At 51.1% G+C, this 21,393-nt stretch overlaps 2 protein-coding genes across 3 annotated transcripts in view; one reads left to right on the forward strand and one right to left on the reverse strand.

Moving 5' to 3' along the window:
* eogt (EGF domain-specific O-linked N-acetylglucosamine (GlcNAc) transferase) overlaps positions 1-21,393 on the forward strand; it is a 93,308-nt gene that overhangs the window by 37,245 nt on the left and 34,670 nt on the right.
* Positions 1-21,393, reverse strand: part of LOC127607805 (chemokine-like protein TAFA-1) — a 55,106-nt gene that overhangs the window by 2,782 nt on the left and 30,931 nt on the right. The window contains exons 3-5 of one of the 2 annotated variants that reach the window (XM_052076477.1): positions 5,296-5,436; positions 1,741-1,865; positions 728-819 (exon numbers count right to left, since the gene is read on the reverse strand). In XM_052076477.1, the coding sequence (XP_051932437.1) occupies positions 793-819; positions 1,741-1,865; positions 5,296-5,436 (293 nt within the window). In that variant the 3' untranslated portion in view covers positions 728-792. The remainder of the gene's footprint in view (positions 1-727; positions 820-1,740; positions 1,866-5,295; positions 5,437-21,393) is intronic. The other variant, XM_052076478.1, reaches the window with a different exon arrangement.

A 21,393-nucleotide genomic window follows, 5' to 3' on the forward strand; every position in this document is an offset into this window, starting at 1 on the left:
CAATCGCCGCTTTTCCAGCTCACGACGGAGCAAACGCAAATGAGGCCATTCGGGTTTCACAAGGACGGCGAATGAGGACATGGGATCAAAGACGAGAGCGGAGTGCCGGATCAAAGGCCTTCGGCGGAGTGCGGCGGCGGCGGTGAGAGCCACGTAAGAGGATCGCCGTGTCAAGAGGACGCAAAGTGAAACCAAGCGGGCCCGCCCGGGCTTCTTGAGTACACATCGGAGCATATTCGCGCACAACAAAGGCAGACGGCGCTCTCTGTTATCCGATACATCAAACGGGAGTGTGTACTCGCAACTGGCGCAGGCACACAGAGAACAACAGGAAGCGGCGCGGCGCAGATTACTTCCAAATAGGATTGGCACAGCGGCGCGCGCAACCGCCAGCGCACCCGCGCGGTCACCCAAAAAACGCCACCGGGGGGGATGCGGAACAAAGGGAAAGAAGGTAGACATCGTATTGCGCACTCCGCAGCGAGAAGAAAACAGCCGACGGGTGCGGGTGCGCGGGTGAGAGAACGTCTGGCGGCGCCGCCTTGGGGGATTTGCGTCACGCCCGCCCGCCCAATCGTGCGCAGCCTTGATGACTTTTACGTATTTGGGTCAACGGCGACGGCACCCAACATGAACCCGCTGCCACTTTCACCGCCTGACGCCGCTGAGGCGCGAGGGCGGCGGGAAAAAAAAAAACAAAATCAAAAACAGCTTGAGACAGACTAACCTTTAGAGAAGCGAGAATGCAGCTCGGTTTCGCTTGACGTTTCCTCTGCGTTTTGCTTGCGGAGGCTAAAAGGGGGAGTACGGCTGGGTGTTCTGCAAACAGAGGGTTGAGAGAAAAGGACAATGTGGGTATTGGACGGAAAAGCGGCCTCGAGCGTCACCGTTTGGAGCCGCGTCACTCGCAGAATTTTCGATCGCATGTAGAACATTTGCACTGACTTTATTTATGTCTGACCTTTGCCCTTTAAAACTTTTGATAGGTTAAACTCTATGTTGAATGTTTTATCATAACACCTTTGACCTTGTCAGGACTGCACGACCGTCCGTGTTTTTGATGTTATGTGTTGTGTTGATTATTTGACTTGATGTTGACTGTTTTGTTAAGCGCTTTGTTGCCGCTGTTGTGAAATCAGCATGTATTGGATTGTCAAGTCAACAAACGATGTGCTCATGGGGGCTCTCGTAGTGAACGGGTGATGGATGCAAAGTAAAAATGCTGACCCCCTCCCGGATAAAGTTGCACTCTGGACTGGACATGTAGTAACGACCCCATCCGGTCAAATCCTTTTTGGATTGGTGCAAGTCTACGGGACAACCTTGAGAAGCCCCGCGTGGTGTTGACGTCACTGGCTGCCTCCCCCCGGCCCCCCCACGTCAAAATTGTCTCGATTTTAAAGTCATTGTCACCAAGCATTCAACAAACAAACACCCCCCTCCCTTTGTAAAAAATTACAAAAAACGCTGATGGCGTTAAGGTAGCGAGTTGTTTCAACCAATAGAAATGGGGCGAGCGATCTATGGCGGTGGGCGGGACCGCTGGCTCGGCGGACTTAACGCCCATCATTATTTTTGCACGCGTCCGCAGCGCAGCAAATAAATATAGAAATAAAAAGAATCCCGCGTCATGGAAATTTCACCGCAAGGATGTGTTTGGCTGCGCGCATGGCTCAAATGTTTTGCTGGGAGGTCGACCAACACGTGCGCCGCCGCCGACTCATGCGTGGAGGGTCTCACCCTTGTGGTCTTGATTTTATTCCCGGAGGAGCACATCCATCCGGAATTGTCGGGCAGAGTCTTGCACTCTTCTCCCTCCAGACACGGCTCCATCTCACACCACCATTTGCCGATGACGATGGAAGCTGGGGGACGTGAGCAAAGATGTCAAAACATATCGCCCAGAGAGATTCGAGAACACGTCTACGGACAGAATCGGGGACGGAGAAGGTCGGATATTTGCAAGAGGGCTCTTGTTCAGCAACGAGATACTTTCTCGAGGAAACCTCGAGGCACCAACAAAAGAACCAGCTGAATTGAAGCTAGTCGGGCGCTGCGCCGATGTGAGAAAGCACGGCCGTCATCCTTTCCCAACACGGGAGATAAGCGGTACAAACCGCAAAAGTCCTCCACAGGATTGAAATGGATTTTTGGAAGCGGTACGCCTTGAGGAGCGGTAAAGGCTCGCTCAATTATTTACCGGCGCGGCCTTTAGGGAGCTACGACGTTACCGCGGCTGCCCGTGAGCGGGATCCTTTCCAAATAGCTCGTCAATTACGAGGCGGCGTACAATGTAGCATTTGTAGCGCTTCCCTCTTCCCTTCTTTCGCCGCTCACCCGCGGACGCGCCTCTCCCACATGGATGTATCTTAAATGTAGCGTGACAACCCGTCGCGCTCGGCCATGCGCACCCGCGGCCCAGCAGAAGGCTTCCTTCCCCATCGCTGATCAGCGCCGGGCGGCCATCTGCGCGCGCCTCTTCCGGCGGCTCGAAGCGCTACGGCGGAAGCGCCTCCGCTAGCCCGCGGCGTGTGCGAGTTTCACTTTTTGGCCGGTGTCCAAACTGCGGCCCAGGGGCTGAAATTTCACCCCCGCGGCGACGAGATGAGCGTTCGAGCTCCTTCAAAGGGACGCGCTTCACTAAGAGCTTCCTCGGCTGTGACATAACTGGGACATCGTTCCTCCCCGTCAAAGCTGATAATCGAGTCCCACTAACGGGGATAATCCGACAGCGGACCCCCCGCTGAGCGTGTCGCCTCCCCTTCCCGCGCGCGTCGTCGTCGCATCTTCAGCCCAAAAGCTTCACAGAGCGACCGAAACAAGCGATTGGCACTCCCCCGAAAGCTTGATTTTTTTTTTTTAGCATTTGCGCAAGGAGCTGATGACGCCGCGGAGCAAACGACGCACGGCCACAATGGGATGCGTTGTTCACCGTCCCTGCGCTTTGATGTTGGATTTAGATGCTAAGAATTGATAAGAGCGCCCCCAAAAAGTGGCCGAGCGCAAATTTGGCAAAGGATAAAAAGAAGCGCTCTCCTTTGGGCGGCGCAGCAAATGACCCATGAAAAGGGATTTTTTTTTTCTTTCTCATCTTTTCCTGAGATAACGACGAGTGCCTTCCCGAAGATTGTTCATCTTGGTGGGCGTGGCCAGAGGAGAACTCCCAGACTGCTCGCTTTTTTTTTTTTTTTTTTTTTTTGGAGAACGTCATCTGCCGCATCGCTACGCGACCGCTCGCCTTTTTTCACCTCAAAGTGCTCGTTAACCGATCGCGAAGATTTCTGGCTTGGGGGGCCCAAACCTGCTGAGGCGTGAAAGCGTCTTTGTGAGGTACGCTTTGATTGGCCCCATCTTCCCCCGACTTCGACTCCAAACTTTCCTCACGACGCGATGAAACAGCAAAAAGTCCCACTCTGCAAGTGAGCGCCGAGTCATCTTCTTTTTCCGACGCTGGTGTCAAAATCACGTTTTTTTGCCGAATGCTACTCAGCGATGTCGCACGTCACTTTGTTTACTGACGTGAATCCGGGAGGATTTTCCACTCGACGTGGCTCCTGCCCCATGAGAGCCAAATGACAAAATCGCTACCGAGATCTTTTTCATCATCTTCCACCTGCGTGTCAAAAACGTACACGGCGGGATGGCGTTTTCCAGAACGCCATTTTGTTGCTCTGTTCGAGTGAAATTGTCGCCAGCGAAGTGAACGCGCGTCCCTTTTTTTGTGCTAATTGTACAACATTAACGGCTGTTTGCTAGCATGGCGCCGCGCGGTTGCCTTTGGCTTGAACGAGCCGCGCGGCGCCATGCTAGCGAACAGCCGAATCGTACAACATTAACGGCTGTTCGCTAGCATGGCGCCGCGCGGTAGCCTTTGGCTTGAACGAGCCGCGCGGCGCCATGCTAGCGAACAGCCGAATCGTACAACATTAACGGCTGTTCGCTAGCATGGCGCCGCGCGGTTGCCTTTGGCTTGAACGAGCCGCGCGGCGCCATGCTAGCGAACAGCCGAATCGTACAACATTAACGGCTGTTCGCTAGCATGGCGCCGCGCGGTTGGCTTTGGCTTGAACGAGCCGCGCGGCGCCATGCTTTCGAACAGCTGTTAATGTTGTACGATTAGCTAATGAAAAAGGGACGCGCGTTGGCTGGAATTTTGCCGGTTTCTCCCCGGAACGTAGGCGCTCAAGGCGCGCGGGTTCCTGACAACCCGTCACGACGTTTTGGTGCACCCGCTAAAGCAAGACGGGAGTGTCTGTTTCACGTTTCTTGCTAAAATGATTTGTTCTTTTCATTTTGGAAGAAAAAAAAATACAGAGCCACGTTTCGATTTCACCTCACTTGAGCAACGGAGAGACTTTGGTCAAGGTTGGAGTTTTCCCTGCACGCGTGCATCCATGGCAAGAGGCTGACTTTGGGACCCGATCCCCAAAAAAACCTGGGCCCGCGATGACACACGAAGCTTTGAATTCGCCTTTCTGAAGTGTGCTCATTTCATTTCTTTCGGCATTCAAATTGGCCGATGTCTCAAACGGAGTCAAGCTATTTGAAGAAGTATCGAAGGAGATCACGGCAAGATGAAGAGACCGTGTCAGCTCATTTAGCCGGACGAGGTCGCGACCCTTGGCAAAATGTTTCCATGGAAACATCAGAACGCCTCAAAGGACCGAGGACCATTTTTGAACCAACACTTTGACATTCTGCTGGGGGTTGAGGTCAGACGATCGCCATTGGGGGAGCGCCGAATGAGCTTTGTGACGGGAGCTTTGCCCCCCCCCCCCCACCCCCCTCCCGCCCTAAAGGTGCCTCGGTCTGATTGTTTTCTTCAGCTGAGGTAATTCAGGTGCACTGGCCTGCAGCTTCGCCGACTCGTTGGTGAGTTATTCATTTCCATCAGCCCGATGTGCGCCGTGGGCAATGTGATGCGCGCCGTGCTCCCCCCTTGCTCAGGTGCTCGCAAACTCTGGATCAAGCGCTTGATGCCCAGGAGCACAGAAACACTTCCTGCCTAATGGTTGAGTGCATTTGTACCATTAGTGCAAGGTTAAAAATAAATGCACCGCTTTAAAAAAAAAAAAAAACTCTCTCTCGCTCTCCCTCTCTCATATATATATATATGAGTATGTATATTGCACAGGCTAGGCTAATCACATTCACATCTGTGGTTTTCATCTTGCAGGGGATTCGTGTCTCGGCGATTTTATGGAGTGCTGTAATCAAGTGAGCATCCGCTTGTCCCACTTTTGCTTTACTTCATGGTGAGCGGAGGGGAAGATGCGGTGAGGCGAATTTGCTTACCGTCCACGCAGGAGGGTTTGTTGCGTGTTGTTCCTGCCACTTTGCCTGGTAAACAGGAGCACTTGACGGTCTGAGAGCGTTCCTCGATGCGATTCTTGTTACAGCATCGGTGGGCCGCAATCACCTCGCACGTACCTCCCTCTGTGGACAGGAATGACACAGGAATGCCTCATGTTACGCCGGGCGACGCGGAGAAACATGGCCGGCCTCCTGCAGCAGCGCAAATGCTTGTTTCTGAACGTGTGCTACGTGATTAGCTACGTTAGGCATGTCCAAAGTCCGGCCCGCGGGCCAAATCCGGCCCGCGGTCGAATTTCATCCGGCACTCGGCCCCCGTCATAAAATCAGTGCCGTCTGGCCCGCAGGTTGGGCGCAATGGAACACGTGTTGCATTGACTGAGGTCTCGTCGACTGGTGAGTGATGTTTCATAGAGTACTGCTTCCCTCTAGTGGCTAAATGAGTAATAGCATTCACTAAATGAGTAATAGCATTTAGACACTAGGGGGCATCACTCACGAGTTAACAAGACATCACTCCGTGTTTATATTGACTGATATGTCATATTTCAAATGATCCTTGCAGTTGTGGATATGTGTATTGCTTGTTCATTTATTTTTAAAATAAAAATAAAAATGTGAAACAGACTGGCTTACTAAAATTTGCTGAACAATATTGTTGTTCAATGTAAAGAATGTCAGCCAAGGTCGACCCCCCGACATTTTACCACATAAAATCTGGCCCCCTTGGCAAAAAGTTTGGACACCCCTGAGCTACGTGATTAGCCCCCCCGAATGCCCCGAGACAGCCGCGATAGGCTCCGGCACACCCGTGGCCGTCATGACGAGAAAGATGGACCGCATGTGCCTCCCCCAAGTCCCAGACACAAACCACAAAAGCAAGAGCGAGGCAACATTGCGGGTATCTCTCAGTTGCCTCCACCACCCGACGGCATTTTGGACAATTTTGCTATTTTGAGCCGACGCGTGGCGTACCTAATCAAGTGACCGATGCATTTTTCCCGGATTTTCTCTGCGAGACTCGACACGTCGCAACATCTGAGCATCCGAAGGCTCTGAGGTTCCGGACGGGACAAGGCAAAACACGAGAAAACACGAAACGCAGGCCGGGAAGGGTGAACAATGCTGGCTGATGAAGGAGGGTGTCGAGAAATGGATGATTTTGGGAAGAAAAGGCAACGTCCGCTAATGAGGGCACGGGGTCAAAATAACAATAAGGGGGATTGAAATAAGAGAGAAAGAGCGAGTGGCAATATGAGGACGAGGTGTGTGTCTCGCCTGCCAGGTCGCGCCCACGCCGGTGAGTAATGGGGGAGCCCTTGCAAGTGGCCCCCTCACACAATTATAAAGCGACGGGCTAATGCGGCCGGCCGAGCTGCGGGAGCGGGGCCCTCCATCACCGCGCTCGCCTTTCCTCGCGCCCGGGGGGGAAAACCCTTCATCTTTTCTTGACAGCCGCAGCAACAGACACCTGCGTCCAACAATTAAAGAGGGAAGCCATCCCGGGATGGGGGGAGAAAAGAGGCGGGAATAACAGCAGGTGACATCTGGTGGTGACCAAAAGATCTTCGACGGACTCGGCGAGCTGCGCCGCGGTGGGGAAGAGATCCGTTGACAACCGACTGGCAACAAGCGGGGGCGCGTCGCTCTGGCTGAAATGGGGACTTCAAAGGCACGCAACGAATTGCGGAATTAGCCTTGGAGAAGGTCAACGCATGTCGGGTGAGTTTTCTTCCATCAACGGCTGCCGCGGTCAGACCAAAGGCCGGCGCATCGCGGGCGAAGAGGCAAACGCGTCATGCACTATTCATGCACCTCACGCAACACTTGTGAGGGATTTCTTGGCGGGACTAGCGCACGACACAGACTCTAAATGGAGGGGGGGGATTGGGGGGGGGGCAAAACAACAAAAAAAAAGCCCCCCTGTGAGTGCGCTGGGGCCCAGCACGTGCTGCCTTGTTAAATATTTCACCGAAATATGCCCTCTGACATGCAGTTGACGCTGCATCAGAGCCACTGCGAGAGCTCGCGTCTTCCGAGGAACTTGGCAGTCAACCTCGGATCTTGGCCAATGCGCACAGGTGCAGACCACCCGCGGCCCTTCGCCCCCCCCCCCCCCCCCCGCGCCCCACGCCGATTCAATCCTCCGGACATTTGTCATTTGCGACACATCCCGACCCGCAAATGTCCATCGAGGACTTTTCTTCTACGTTTGGTCTTGATTCATCTTAGGCTATAGAAGCAAACAACCCCCCACGCCCCCCCCCCCCCCCCCCCCCCGCAGCGGGAGATGGACTTCTCGTAGAACAAAGTGGGACGATAAACATTGATTGAAAAACTCCACACATTCAACGGGGACCAAGAGCTGGTTGAAGAAGTAGGGGAGCGCTCGTGCTTTTTTTTTTGTACTTGTTGTTTTTTAAAGAGGAGCTACAAAACTTTAAAAGTTGACAAAGTTCACTGTGGGGGGGGGGGAGGGGGGGGGGGGGGTTGGCGAATGGACTCTCGCCAGCCAGTCAAAAGAGAACCAATCATCGTGGGGCCGTGACGGATGTCGTCCTCTTGAGTTTGCGAGACGGCCAAAGGGGTTCGAGCGACCCGCTAAGATGGAGTGGGGGGGGGCTGCGCACCTCAGACTCGACGGAGGGGAAGTGAAAGGCGTCGATGGGGGCTCATTTTTCTCTCGTTGGCCCACCGTGACAGCCGCCATTGGCTGACCGGATGAGGTGATTAAGTTGAAGCCGATCAATGCCTGATTGTTTTCACCTTGGTCCAACAGCCAATTAAAAGCTGCTAATGAGAGGAGTTGGTGAATCTCGGGGGGGGGGGGCGAAGGAGAGCGATCCATCACGCCATACGTTCAAGCATGCAAATGTTGCATTTACACTTCCTCTCTGTAGCAGTAATGCAACAAATGACAACTATGACCTCTCATGACCTTTTCCACGCTAAAAACGAACAAGCACAAGACGACAAAAAAGAATAGGATGCATTCGAAATGGTCTCAGCTCACAGCCCCCACCACATTGTCGCCAAACTACAAGCGTTTTTGGCCACTACAATTCCCCAAGCATCAACGATTTCCATCTTCCGAGTGACAAAGAACGTAGCTCAGCAAGCGCCTGCTGTGTTCCGATCTCATTGCAGATACATTTGAAAAAAAAAAAAAAAAAAAAAAATCTCCCCCAAAAAGGAAAGGAAAAATAATTGGCTTGAGAATCCATAACGCAGTCTGTGGCCCGGGAGCTTCTCAGCTGGCTCTTTTCAACCATTGTGGCTTCTTCGCCGCTTTTATCACTCACTTATCAACCTATTTACATTTCCGGATGGCCACGGGAACAAACGAAGCAGACGGGAAAACGATGGACGCCCGAGAACAATTGTTTTACTTCTTAATTGCTATGCACTCCAGTGGAAATGAAACGTTGCCACCTGCAAAGCGCACTTTGGGTGGGTTTGTTTGTTTGTTTTTTTCTCAAAACTAACAGATGCTGCTTCAATTGTCCCAAGCGTCTTTTGCAACTACTGTATCCGGATCACAACACACGCACACGCATGCGCGCGCACACACACACACACACACACACACACACACACACACACACACACACACACACACACACACAGACAACTTGCTAGCTAGCTGTTGAGCATCAATCCAAATTCACACAAAAACAAAAGAAAAACTGAATGAAAATGGGGCGGGCGGCCCGGTAGTCCAGTGGTTAGCACGTCGGCTTCACAGTGCAGAGGTACCGGGTTCGATTCCAGCTCCGGACTCCCTCTGTGGAGTTTGCATGTTCTCCCCGGGCCTGCGTGGGTTTTCTCCGGGTGCTCCGGTTTCCTCCCACATTCCAAAAACATGCATGGCAGGCTGATTGGACGCTCTAAATTGTCCCTAGGTGTGAGTGTGAGTGCGAATGGTTGTTCGTCTCTGTGTGCCCTGCGATTGGCTGGCAACCGATTCAGGGTGTCCCCCGCCTACTGCCCGGAGACGGCTGGGATGGGCTCCAGCACCCCCCGCGACCCTCGTGAGGATCAAGCGGCTCGGAAGATGTATGAATGAATGAATGAATGAAAATGTCCGCAGTGTTAGTTCTGTGTTTTTTTGAGCTCCTTCTCCCCCAGCCACTGCGCCGTTACACCAAATTAGCTCCAAACTAATTTGATTCCAGCTGCGGCCTCCCTGTGTGGAGTTTGCATAATCTCCCCGGGCCTGCGTGGGTTTTCTCCGGGTGCTCCGGTTTCCTCCCACATTCCAAAAACATGCATGGCAGGCTGATTGGACGCTCTAAATTGTCCCTAGGTGTGAGTATGAGTGCGAATGGTTGTTTGTTTCTGTGTGCCCTGCGATTGGCTGGCAACCGATTCAGGGTGTCCCCCGCCTACTGCCCGAAGACGGCTGGGATAGGCTCCAGCACCCCCCGCGACCCTAGTGAGGATCAAGCGGCTCGGAAGATGAATGAATGAATGAATGAAAATGTCCGCAGTGTTAGTTCTGTGTTTTTTGAGCTCCTTCTCCCCCAGCCACTGCGCCGTTACACCAAATTAGCTCTGAACTAATTCTTGAATATTCTTAAAAGAGCGTTACGGTCGACGAAAGCCGGGCTAAAATGAAACGAACAGACCCGACCCAGTCCTCTCTCCACGCCCCATGCTAATTATTTATGGTGAAGCCACTTACACGGTTATCATTCACGGGTGTAAAAGTTGGCATCAGAGTGCTGAAAATGATGCGCTGACCGGGAAGGAGGAAGTGAGCAAAGATGCTTTCCGGTTGTTGTCCCCTAGCAAAAAAAGCCAATGATCGCTCAGTGTTCTTGTCCTACTCTCTTGCCTTTGCTCTTTGAGAGATTTGCACCATGAATTTATGCAGGCGGTAAATGTTATTTGATTTGTTTGGGACTGAAGCGCACCGCACCGCCCCCCCCCCACCCCCCTCCGATTACTTTGCATAATGTTGAAACACGCTACAAAGCATTGTTGACTGTTTTGCAAATGAGGGCCTCGCAGGCAGTGCCAGAAAACAACTTTTCATGTTCCTCCTCTTGGCAGCTAATACAAATGTATATTTTATCAGGAATTACACAATCCCCATTTAGGGGGGTGCCGACTTGTGTAACGGCAGCAGTTAGAATGAATAGTGGAGGAAGATCATTCCCTGGGAGGAGCAGAAATAGACCAGGCTGGATAATTCCGATTCATGCGTGGTGCAATGACGTTTTGACACTCATCTCTTCAGTAATTATGCGAAAGGGAGGGCGTGACAGAAGGCATATTTATGCGTAGAAGGCAAACGGACGCTATTTCGGGTGGTGCTCTTGACAAATAGCAGTAGACCGTCAATTCTGCCTCCCGGTAAAAATTGAAAGAAATTCAGATTATATCAAATAAATGCAGAATTTTTTTTTTTTTTAAACAAAATCATGATCATAAAGAGGCGGCCCGGTAGTCCAGTGGTTAGCACGTTGGCTTCACAGTGCAGAGGTACCGGGTTCGATTCCAGCTCCGGCCTCCCTGTGTGGAGTTTGCATGTTCTCCCCCGGGCCTGCGTGGGTTTTCTCCGGGTGCTCCGGTTTCCTCCCACATTCCAAAAACAAGCGTAAATATTCTATTTAGAGTGTTCAATCAGCCTGTCACGCATGTTTTTGGAATGTGGGAGGAAACCCGAGCACCCGGAGAAAACCCACGCAGGCCCGGGGAGAACATGCAAACTCCACACAGGGAGGCCGGAGCTGGAATCGAACCCGGTACCTCTGCACTGTGAAGCCCACGTGCTAACCACTGGACTACCGGGCCGCCACGCTCTTTTTTTTTCTTCGCAAACGCATTCAGTAAAAAGGCAGATGAAGGCAAATTGCAAAAGCAAAGTCACGATTTGACGCTTACTGACTTGAGCCCTCCTGAAAGGACGACCGATCCAGCGAGCTGAAGTCAGGCAAATGTTACTTGAGACAACGCCGAATGCTACCGGAGCCAAATTAGCATTTGAGACGCGAAAAACGGATCAGCCAGCACGTCGCCGTCGGCATTTCTTTTGGGTGTCGCTCCGTGGAGACGTGAAAACGAGCGGGCGAGCGATGGCGCTTTTACAGGTCATTTGATGAGTATGAATAAAAGACGCGCCAGGGCCACGCTGGCCAGGGCCCAGCTCCATTCTTAATCACCTGCATGGGCTTCCCCTTGCGGGCCGTGCCACTCCATCGCTCACATCTTTACGGGTCTTCAAGTTAACGATTGCAGCTTGCCTCATTTACCAAAGCTCTATCAATACCGGTTTGAGCACCACGAAATTACCCTGATCCGAAGGGAGCGGCGTGACAAAGCCGATTCGGACGGGCTGCGGAATCGCCGGAACATCGAGAACGCTCGGCGTCACGGGCTCATCCGGCACCTCGTCAACGAGGGCTCCTCACGGCTGAAATCTCCATTGCGGCTTTTCTTACGTTTGCGGCTTGGACGGCAAAGCGGCGAAAACAAATGGCCGGCAGCGACGCTTGATTCAAAGCCGCCCCACACGCGAATAGAAAACGCCGGCCATTATGGCCAAAACAAATGGGCACGAAAAGTGCATTTGCTCCGGATTCACCAAAAAAAAAAATGCATTCACGATTACAGAGGGAGTACGTCGCCAACACCACCATCACCATCATCACTGCGAGAAAGCAAATTGCTAACTTTAGAAGCATAAATCTGGCCTCGACACATTAGTACACTGCAAATCGGATTTTAGCGATCTGAAACATCATTTTAACATCATCTCACACAAAACGTAGGAGATCGTAATCTTCGGAGCAAACGCAAAAGTCTTTCTCTGGATAGCCTCTGCGAATAACGAGCCCAAAATATCGCAATGCTGAATACAAGCAAAATAGTGAACACAAACTCGATAATGGTGTGCCACACGAATTAAACATTTTGTAATAACTTACAGTTGGTCTTTGGCTAATTTTCACTGCGTATTGACGCAGGAAAAAAAAAAGATTGAAAAAATTATATATATATATATATATACAGTATATATATATATATATATATATATACACACACACACGGGCGGCCCGGTAGTCCAGTGGTTAGCACGTTGGCTTCACAGTGCAGAGGTACCAGGTTCGATTCCAGCTCCGGCCTCCCTGTGTGCAGTTTGCATGTTCTCCCCGGGCCTGCGTGGGTTTTCTCTGGGTGCTCCGGTTTCCTCCCACATTCCAAAAACATGCATGGCAGGCTGATTGGACGCCCTAAATTGTCCCTAGGTGTGATTGTGAGCGTGGATGGTTGTTCGTCTCTGTGTGCCCTGCGATTGGCTGGCAACCCATTCAGGGTGTCCCCCGCCTACTGCCCGAAGACAGCTGGGATAGGCTCCAGCACCCCCCGCGACCCTAGTGAGGATCAAGCGGCTTGGAAGATGAATGAATGAATGAATATATACACACACACACACACACACTATACACACACACACAATAGGGGAGAGAATGAAGTACCAGAGATGCTCCATCTTGGGTCGGTACGGCCTGAACTCGTATCCGGGGGGGCCGTGGGACATGGGTCACGGCGCAGCGTAAAAGAGAGCCGCATGGCGAAATGAGCAACTAAATTGTCCATTTCAAGTCACAGAAGGCACCCGTTGGAATGAAACCGTTGAGGAGCCTTTGGAAATTGGCATTTATTTGGAAGGGAACATTTCGGTGTGTCCAATACGACGATTGATTCTTTATTTCACCTGCGACAAAACGTCAAGGAGACGAAATGAAAGTGGAGAAAGTTTTTTTTTTTCACGGAATGTGTTTGATAGTTTGCTGTGATGCAGACGTTGGAATTGACTGCCATTTATGAGCCCGCCTCTCACGGGGGGGGGTTCCTTTTCCGAATCGAGGTTCTAGCAACAGGGGAGGTCGTAAAGTCCGGCGTGCAATCTGCTGTAAATTTGGGAAGACCGACCCGTGAAATAAAAAAGCAACATGACTGGAATATTTAGTCAGAAAAAAAAAAAATCCGCCACAAACGGGTGCTGACGAGCTATCGTTGGCGATGACGTGTCGGGCATTTCGGGTCAGACCGGGTGGATTACGCGCCAAAGTCTGGGAAGTAAAGCATCGGCCGACAACTCTAAGACCACAAGTGATTCTTTCAAACGCCTCCCGCCATCCACGTTTGATATTTTTTTTTTCTGCCAACCTGCAAAAGGGGCCCGCCGCGCTCCATTACTTGGTCGCTCAAGTCCTTATTTGGGGGGGGCGACTCACGCTGGACCCGAGTGCGTAATAAGGGTGCCTTTTTCCTGAAGAAGGAGAGGGTTCAAGCTTCTATCGCTCGAGAGCTCGGTGTTCTGCGGGCCGACACTCATGTCACAAACTCAGAAGCAGCGCACTGCAATCTGCCTGGCCATTGCAAGTCCGTTTGCTTTCTGGGGTCAAGTGTGTTGCACAAATGTGTCAAGACTACCGCAAAAAACGCAGCGTTCTTGCGTACGTCGCACCTTTCACCGCATCATTCCTCTTTTTCCGCCGAGCCATCTTATTAACATGGATATTGGCTTTTCGACGGTGCATTCAGGAGCTTAGACGCTATCGATCACTTTGCCCAAGACTCACTTCCATGAGATGATCGGTCTGAGCGAGAGATTTAAGGAAAAAAAAATAACAACAACAACAAGGAAAAAACAAGACAAATTGGTGTGCAAAAAACGACGAAGCGGCCCCCGTCAAATGTCCCGTTTGGAGCGCAACCTTTGCTCTCAGTTGCGGCAAGGACAGGAGACTGCTGACTGAGGGGAACCGAGTCCCGTGAAACAATCACGACTAGCGTGAAGGACACTATTAACTATTTGACTTGATGTTTACCGATGACTGTCTTCCCTGGTCCAAAGTGCGCATGGATGACGACTTTCTTTGTTTATGTCCTAAAATAGTCCAGGTTGGTGGTGTCGCTCCTTAAACTGTGAGATTTTGCCAATGTGACATCGGTATCGCTGAGCCACGCCCGGTTTCTCCATCCGTGACTTGTTTGCCTGACTCGGGCCAAGATCCGCCCCCTTTTTTTTAAGCGATTGTCGAAGCTTGCCGTGTGCAGCCGTGTCAAAGCCCGCTCCAAGCTCATCTTATTCCAAATCAATCAAAAGTTCAAATGCGGAGACCCATACCCAAAGCGCCGACTGCAAACCGTTGCCAGAGAAATGGCCGATTCTGGTTCTATTTTTCAAACAAGCCGATGTGAGAACGGGCACTCCCATTGGCTAGAGCAGGGGTGTCCAAACTTTTTGCCAAGGGGGCCAGATTTTATGTGGTAAAATGTCGGGGGGCCGACCTGGGCTGACATTCTTTACATTGAACAACAATATTGTTCAACACATTTTAGTAAGCCAGTCTGTTTCACATTTCCATTTTTATTTTAATTTCAACAATCTTAAGAATTTCTTTTGCTTCATTTGAAACAGGAATTTGAAATATGACATATCAGTCAATATAAACACGGAGTGATGTCTTGTTAACTCGTGAGTGATGCCCTCTAGTGTCTAAATGCTATTACTCATTTAGTGAATGCTATTACTCATTTAGCCACTAGAGGGAAGCAGTACTCTATGAAACATCACTCACCAGTCGACGAGACCTCAGTCAATGCAACACGTGTTCCATTGCGCCCAAACTGCGGGCCAGACGGCACTGATTTTATGACAGGGGTTGAGGGCCGGATGAAATTCGACCGCGGGCAGGATTTGGCCCCCGGGCCGGACTTTGGACATGCCTGGGCTAGAGAGTCGCACACGTTTCCGCCACATCTCTGTGCGGCAGATTAACCGTGAGCCATTTGACACGAGGCAATGATCATCTATTTTGATACTGAGCGCCACGGTGTGCCCAAATGGCTTCTTATTTTTTTTTTTTTTTGGTTTTGTTTTGTTTTTAAACCACCTGTGGGAAAGCACCACGGCGATGACAAATGACTGCAACGGAGACTTATGCTCCGTCAATGGCTGGCTTACATTCCGACGATTGCAGCAAGGTACGAGAAACGTGGGCTCACTCACTCACTCACTCACAGCGATATCCATCGCCAGCCTCATTGGCGTCTGCGCGCGATAAACTTTCAAGCGGCAGATAATATCTTGATGTGGCAACATTAGAGCCGCCGTGTCATCTCTTTCAATCCAGGCCGCAAAAACGAGAAAAAAAAAACCAGCCTCGCTCGCGCCGCAAGAACGTGCAGTCAAGAGACGATTGATGACTCGATCATCAGACAGAATCCATCTCGGTTCCCAACAGACGTGACCGAGACAATGGCGGTTCCTCTTTGAGAAAGAGGAAAAGCGTGTCGAGCCCACGACGGCATCGTGATGATGATTAGCGCCATCCATTTTCCATCACGCTCGTCTTCGTTCAGGTTGCGGCTGGGCAACGGCTTCTCCTGGTTAACTGTGGCCGAGCGTTGGGGGGAAAATGTCTTCCTCAAGAGTGGTGAAGGTGGGGGGGGGGGGGGGGGGGGTCCACTGGCCAAGTTGACCCCACCTGACCTGCACTCTGCTGAATGGCCATGATTTCATTCGATTTGACTTTGTCCCTTTCTGCCCGCGCCAGCCATGTCATGTTATCGTGCCCGAGTTGACCTTTGCGGGTGACCTCTCAGCTCCCTCGGCCGCTTGCGTCTTTGTCCGAATGTTTCTCGTTGTCTGGTTAGTCGCTGATCTGGAGGTTTGCCGCTTTCTTTTTTTATTTTTTTATTTTTTAGTTTGTGTTTTGGGCACGGTTGCCAGTGAGGAAAAGACAAAGAAGGCACATGCGGAAGAGGTTTGGGGTCGCAGACTACGTTGCGGTGGATTCAACGCAATGCCCGAGTACTCGGTGGAACATTGCATAGGACGCTCCACGAGAAAAAACAGTCGCTAGTGACTTCCCTGACACCATCACCCACTATTTCTTTGGGGGGGGGGGGGGGGAGACATGTGTATGAATGTCAACACTGTTGATTCCATTTGTCGAAAATGTAAAGACTGCCCCCCCCTCCCCCATTTGATCTATGAGCCAGTTTTGGGTGGCAATTTATAATAGTTGAACTCAAGACAGGATTACTGCGGAGCAAATTAATTGGACGTGTGACATTAACTATGAAAGTGATCCCCGCGTGAATTTATGACATCATCAGCGCATTTAAAGGGCAGCCGAGAAGTCACTTGAACTACGTGCTTCGTTTCATTTGCTGTGCGTGTGGTGACGCGCGAGACCGGCCATCCAGTCGCGAGTCACAGTCTCACCGACGGGAAACTTTCAAGCTTTGTTTCCAGCATACCGAGGAAGGAGACTGCGGCGTTCCGGAGCATTCAGCTGTTGGTCCGGATGTTTCCGTTGCCTTATTTTGAGCCTCTGGGCAGAAAAGTTCTTCATCCGAAACAAAAGCAAGACCTTCTAATTGGCCCCCGAAGAGCAGTTTTGGCCTCTTCCTCATTATTGCCACCTTGACGGTGCTCTCGAATAATTAACGAAAAATAAATGAGATACGCCCTGAATTTATGGGCTGCGGAAACGGAAAGGTGATTGCTCTTGAATGACTTGGGAAAGGTAATGATTAAAAGGCTCTGCTATCGCGCGCGTGTGTGTGTGTGTGTGTGTGCATGTCTGGCTTTGAACTTGGAAGAGGGTATCCAAAGCATCCGTCTTGATATGCATCGGAGCTCTCGTTTGAGTTCAAAGGTCGCCCTTTAATTATACCACAGCAAACACGTGATTATGATGATGGTGCAGGGGGGGGGGGGGGGTCACCTTGAAGAAGGACAACTTGGAGACGGGCAGACGCAACCGGCGCTGACCTTTCCAAACTTGTTCTTGTTTTGTTTGTTTTTGTTTTTAAGGCATGCGTTTATGACACTGGTTAAGTTGCGCAATGTTTGTATTTGTTGTGCGGCGAAACGGCAGGCCGGGTGAAAAAGAATAAAAAGGCAATTTAGCCAGGATTCAGCAAGGACATTCCGTCTTCCGAGCTGCTTGATCCTCACTAGGGTCGCGGGGGGTGCTGGAGCCTATCCCAGCCGTCTCCGGGCAGTAGGCGGGGGACACCCTGAATCGGTTGCCAGCCAATCGCAGGGCACACAGAGACGAACAACCATTCGCATTCACACTCACACCTAGGGACAATTCAGAGTGTTCAATCAGCCTGCCACGCATTTTTTTGGAATGTGGGAGGAAACCGGAGCACCCGGAGAAAACCCACGCAGGCCCGGGGAGAACATGCAAACTCCACACAGGGAGGCCGGAGCTGGAATCGAACCCGGTACCTCTGCATTGTGAAGCCCACGTGCTAACCACTGGACTACCGGGCCGCCCTAGCAAGGACATTTTCCAGTTTTCTTTATGTGACTTCCTCATTCCTCTTTTAAAGGGTGTTCACTTGAGCTTCAGGCCAATCAGGTCCAAGCAACCATTTTGGCCCTTTTTTTCCAGGTGCTTGCAATGACCTCATCTGAAACAATGAGTGTTCTAAAAAGTTTTGGATGGAAAGAAACGTGCACCTTTCTTCCATCCAAAATCCACAAAGAAACCTCATTTTTAACGTTTGTCTTGACAGTATTTCAACAGGTCAGTTTGCAGGTCAGACGGAGAAATATTTCAATCCGTTTTCCTAATGCACAAGAATAGTCGTCATGCTGGAGCTGCCCTGAGAGAGAGAGCCGAGATGTAGTTCACGTTTTTTTTCACGTTCCCCCGACGACCCTCGCAATCGACTTCGGACCAGTCCGTAGACTACCGGTGGATCGTGAGCGACGTATACAGGAAACGGGATCGCGACACAGCCGGCAAGCTGCTGTCTCAAATATCCGCCGTTAGACTCATCAGAAGGAGGCTGCGATAAATTGCTCCGTCAACCTCAGACCGGACAGTTCAGAGGTACGTCAAAACGGCGGCGACGGAAGGCCCGAGATGCCGCGCCGAACGTGACGCTTGAAGTGAAGAAAAGTTGGAGCGAATGCAAAACGTCTTTTCATCCGGCGTCACATCCCATCATGTCAAAAGCGGCTCTCGACGGGACGCCCTCCTCTGAGCGCTCGGCATCGCCGCGCCGGAGCTTCGGCGCCGTCTCGCAGCACAGTGTGTGATCAAATGGCCCGCAGAGCGGGCCGTCGCCTCCTTCACTCTCTCTCTCCGAGTCTTGAATAGTCAAAGTGCTCATTGTTCTCAGCGTGGAAGAGCAGAGTCGGCTTGAAAGAGCCGTCTGTCTCTTCATCTCAGCGAGAAACGAACCTGTGTTTGGCAGCGGTAGACACGGGCGTCTGTCACGCCGGGGACGTGTCCCCATCGCTTTCGGAAAGACTTCACTTAGACAAGACCGTTAACGCCAGTACAAACGGAGCGTACGTGCCGTCCGGTTAAATAATAACGTTTGCCGTCTTTTCCGGAAGATGCGTCTTTCCTGCAGCGACCCGAGGGAGGAAACGGCGCGACCGTTTCTCAGCAGGCTTTGTCAATTCTCCAAGTTTGACGGTCTCAACCAGAGTGGAAGAAGGAAAAAAAAATCCACAAACGGCAACTGCTGTCACAACTTGAGATTGATGAGGTACAAGGCAGGTTCCATGGCGAAGGGGTCCCAGGTTGCCGGATCAGAGGAGGAGGTCAGACCAAGAGATCGGGAGGCCAGCCCCAATGAATGAAATGCTGAGCGAGGCAGCAGCAAGATTGCCGCAGTCTAGCATGTCTTATTTTTTTTGGGGGGGATATGGCGACAGCGTTAGTCGTAGTTGAGCTCGAGACGAGTCATCGGACGGTATTTGGATGCTGACGGTAAACAAGGAATCAAATCACATGGACAGGATCATTCCAGTGCGGTCAACTATTCTCAAGCCTAACAAATGCCGTCTGTGGCCGGTATTGCCGACTCCTCCATTTCAACCTCATTTTTTTCTACATGAACAATCGAACCCAAAAGAGACAATAGAATGCATCTCCGTGGCACTTTAGAAAATGATGGCCATTCAAACGCGGCCCTCATTCAGTCTCATTGTTTTTTTATTTTGATTTTTTTTTTTCTTTAGACCCCCTTGCCACCTTTTTTCATGCTGCGAGAGAACCGGGCCGCCTGCAATTGCTCCGGAAACAAGAACGAGAGACAAAGGAGTCAAGTCAAGTCAAGAGTATTTCCGGAGCACACTTTCAAACAGCCATGGCTGCATACAAAGTGCTGTACACGGAGCAATTTAACATGCACAATAAACAGTAAGACAAATCGGTAATAAAGGCGGTAGAAAGCACCAAGCAGTAAAATCAAGTCATGCTGAGTCGAACGCCAAAGAATACAAGTGAGTTTTTAGGAGGGCTTTAAAGATGGGCAGCGAGGAGTCTCCAATAACACCAGAAAATGTTGCTGCTAGTCGCTAGAAGAGTTCTAAAACTCGCTACATGGAGCAAGAAAGTCGCTACATTGGCAAACATTTTAGCCGCATTTGTCGCACGTTTCCAAATGCGTTTTGACAGAGGGCGAACAGGTGCGGCTTGAAGTGAAGAACTAGATGATTACAAGAGCTAAGCTCCGTATGCAGACTGACATTTCCCGGAAACAAACTCGGCTAATTCAATCAGCCCCGTATTTTTTTTGGGGGGGGGGGTCGCCTGAACAGTCAATGTATTTAGAACAATTATCGGTGTGGGAAAATGAAAAAGTGAAGGTGCACATCAGCCTGTCCAATAAAGCAGAGTGCGTGTCGCGCCGTCCTCGGCTGCGTTCAGAGGACACCTTGAGTTGCTTGCTTCCACCTCCAAGCACCAGCTTGTCCGCCGATAGCTCGACGGCATATGAAAGTCCTCCTGCAGTGTGAAACAGTCTGTCTGATATTTCTAATTTGACAGCTACTGAAGATTGGGTTGGGGTGGGGGGGGGGCATTGACGGAGGCGAGTGAGCTTTGGCCGCCGCTCAAAAGCGGAGCGAATGAAGACGGCGGTCGGGCCAAATCTCCGTCGGGCCACAAATTGAAATGCGCTACTTGATCTCATCAAAGTGAAACGTTGCCGTCATGACTCAATTTCAATCAAGCCTGGAACATGAAGGAAATGTCCAAAACTCAAGATGAAGCCGATGAACGGCGGAGCACTCTTTGACTATTTGTGGGAAAAAGAAACAAACTGCAACGCAAGAGTATTTCCACGAATTGGCTCGATTCTGGGGGCCGGGGACCAAAAGGCTTCCTGGGCAGGCGTGAGATCCTCGAGGCCGCGCGCCTTTCAACACTCCCCGAGTCCAACTTGTTTTTCTGTATTCCCAAACGTGTCAAAAGATAAAACGCCGTGGGAGGGAGGGAGAGCATTTTTCCCCCCCTTGTCATGCATCTTAATGAAATCTCAGCAGGCATAAGTGGACTCCAAAGTAGTGGCAAATATTCACAACTGGAAAACATTGTCACCATCGACGACAGTCGCCAAAAAAGCCCGAGTATCAAGTTGGACATTTGTTTTGGGTTTGTTTGGAATGCGCATCAATCGTATCACGCCATGAATAATCATTTGCCACAAAGGCGAGCGCACCAAGTTGCCCTCCCGTGCTCCTTTCCAGGCCTTGGCCCTTTTGTGGCCCTCTGAAATAGGAATCGGAGGGCCACAGCGACTTTTCTTCAGGGCCGCGATAAGCTCGGGAGGCTGTGATCCGTGATCAGGTGTGACTCGACTTTTTTGCGCTCAGTTTCTCCGTTTTCAGCCCCAAACGGCCCGAAGGCCTCCATTTAACGGGGACAGCTCGAGAGCCTGGACCGATTGACGGACTCCAAAATGATTCGGACTATATCAGGAGCCACATAATTCCCATTCCCAAAACACACTGCACTCGCCTCGAGCCCACAATCGTCATGAAAGGAAAACAAAAAAACCCCGAAACAAAACATCAATAGGTGTCCAAAAGACTCGCGGTTCAGGTCAATGATTGTCGTGGGCTGACGGTCAGCAAATAACAGGGGCAAATTCATCATCATGGGTCCTCATCACGTCGAACAAGTCCACACCTCGCCTCAGAACAATATCCGCTAACAACATTAGCGTTTGGCTGGTAATCCGATGTGATTTCCCGCCGCCGCGCCGAGATGAAGACCGAGGCGCGACTCAGGCGACGGC

This window comes from Hippocampus zosterae, chromosome 9 (assembly GCF_025434085.1).
Source record: "Hippocampus zosterae strain Florida chromosome 9, ASM2543408v3, whole genome shotgun sequence".
Taxonomy (NCBI): domain Eukaryota; kingdom Metazoa; phylum Chordata; class Actinopteri; order Syngnathiformes; family Syngnathidae; genus Hippocampus; species Hippocampus zosterae.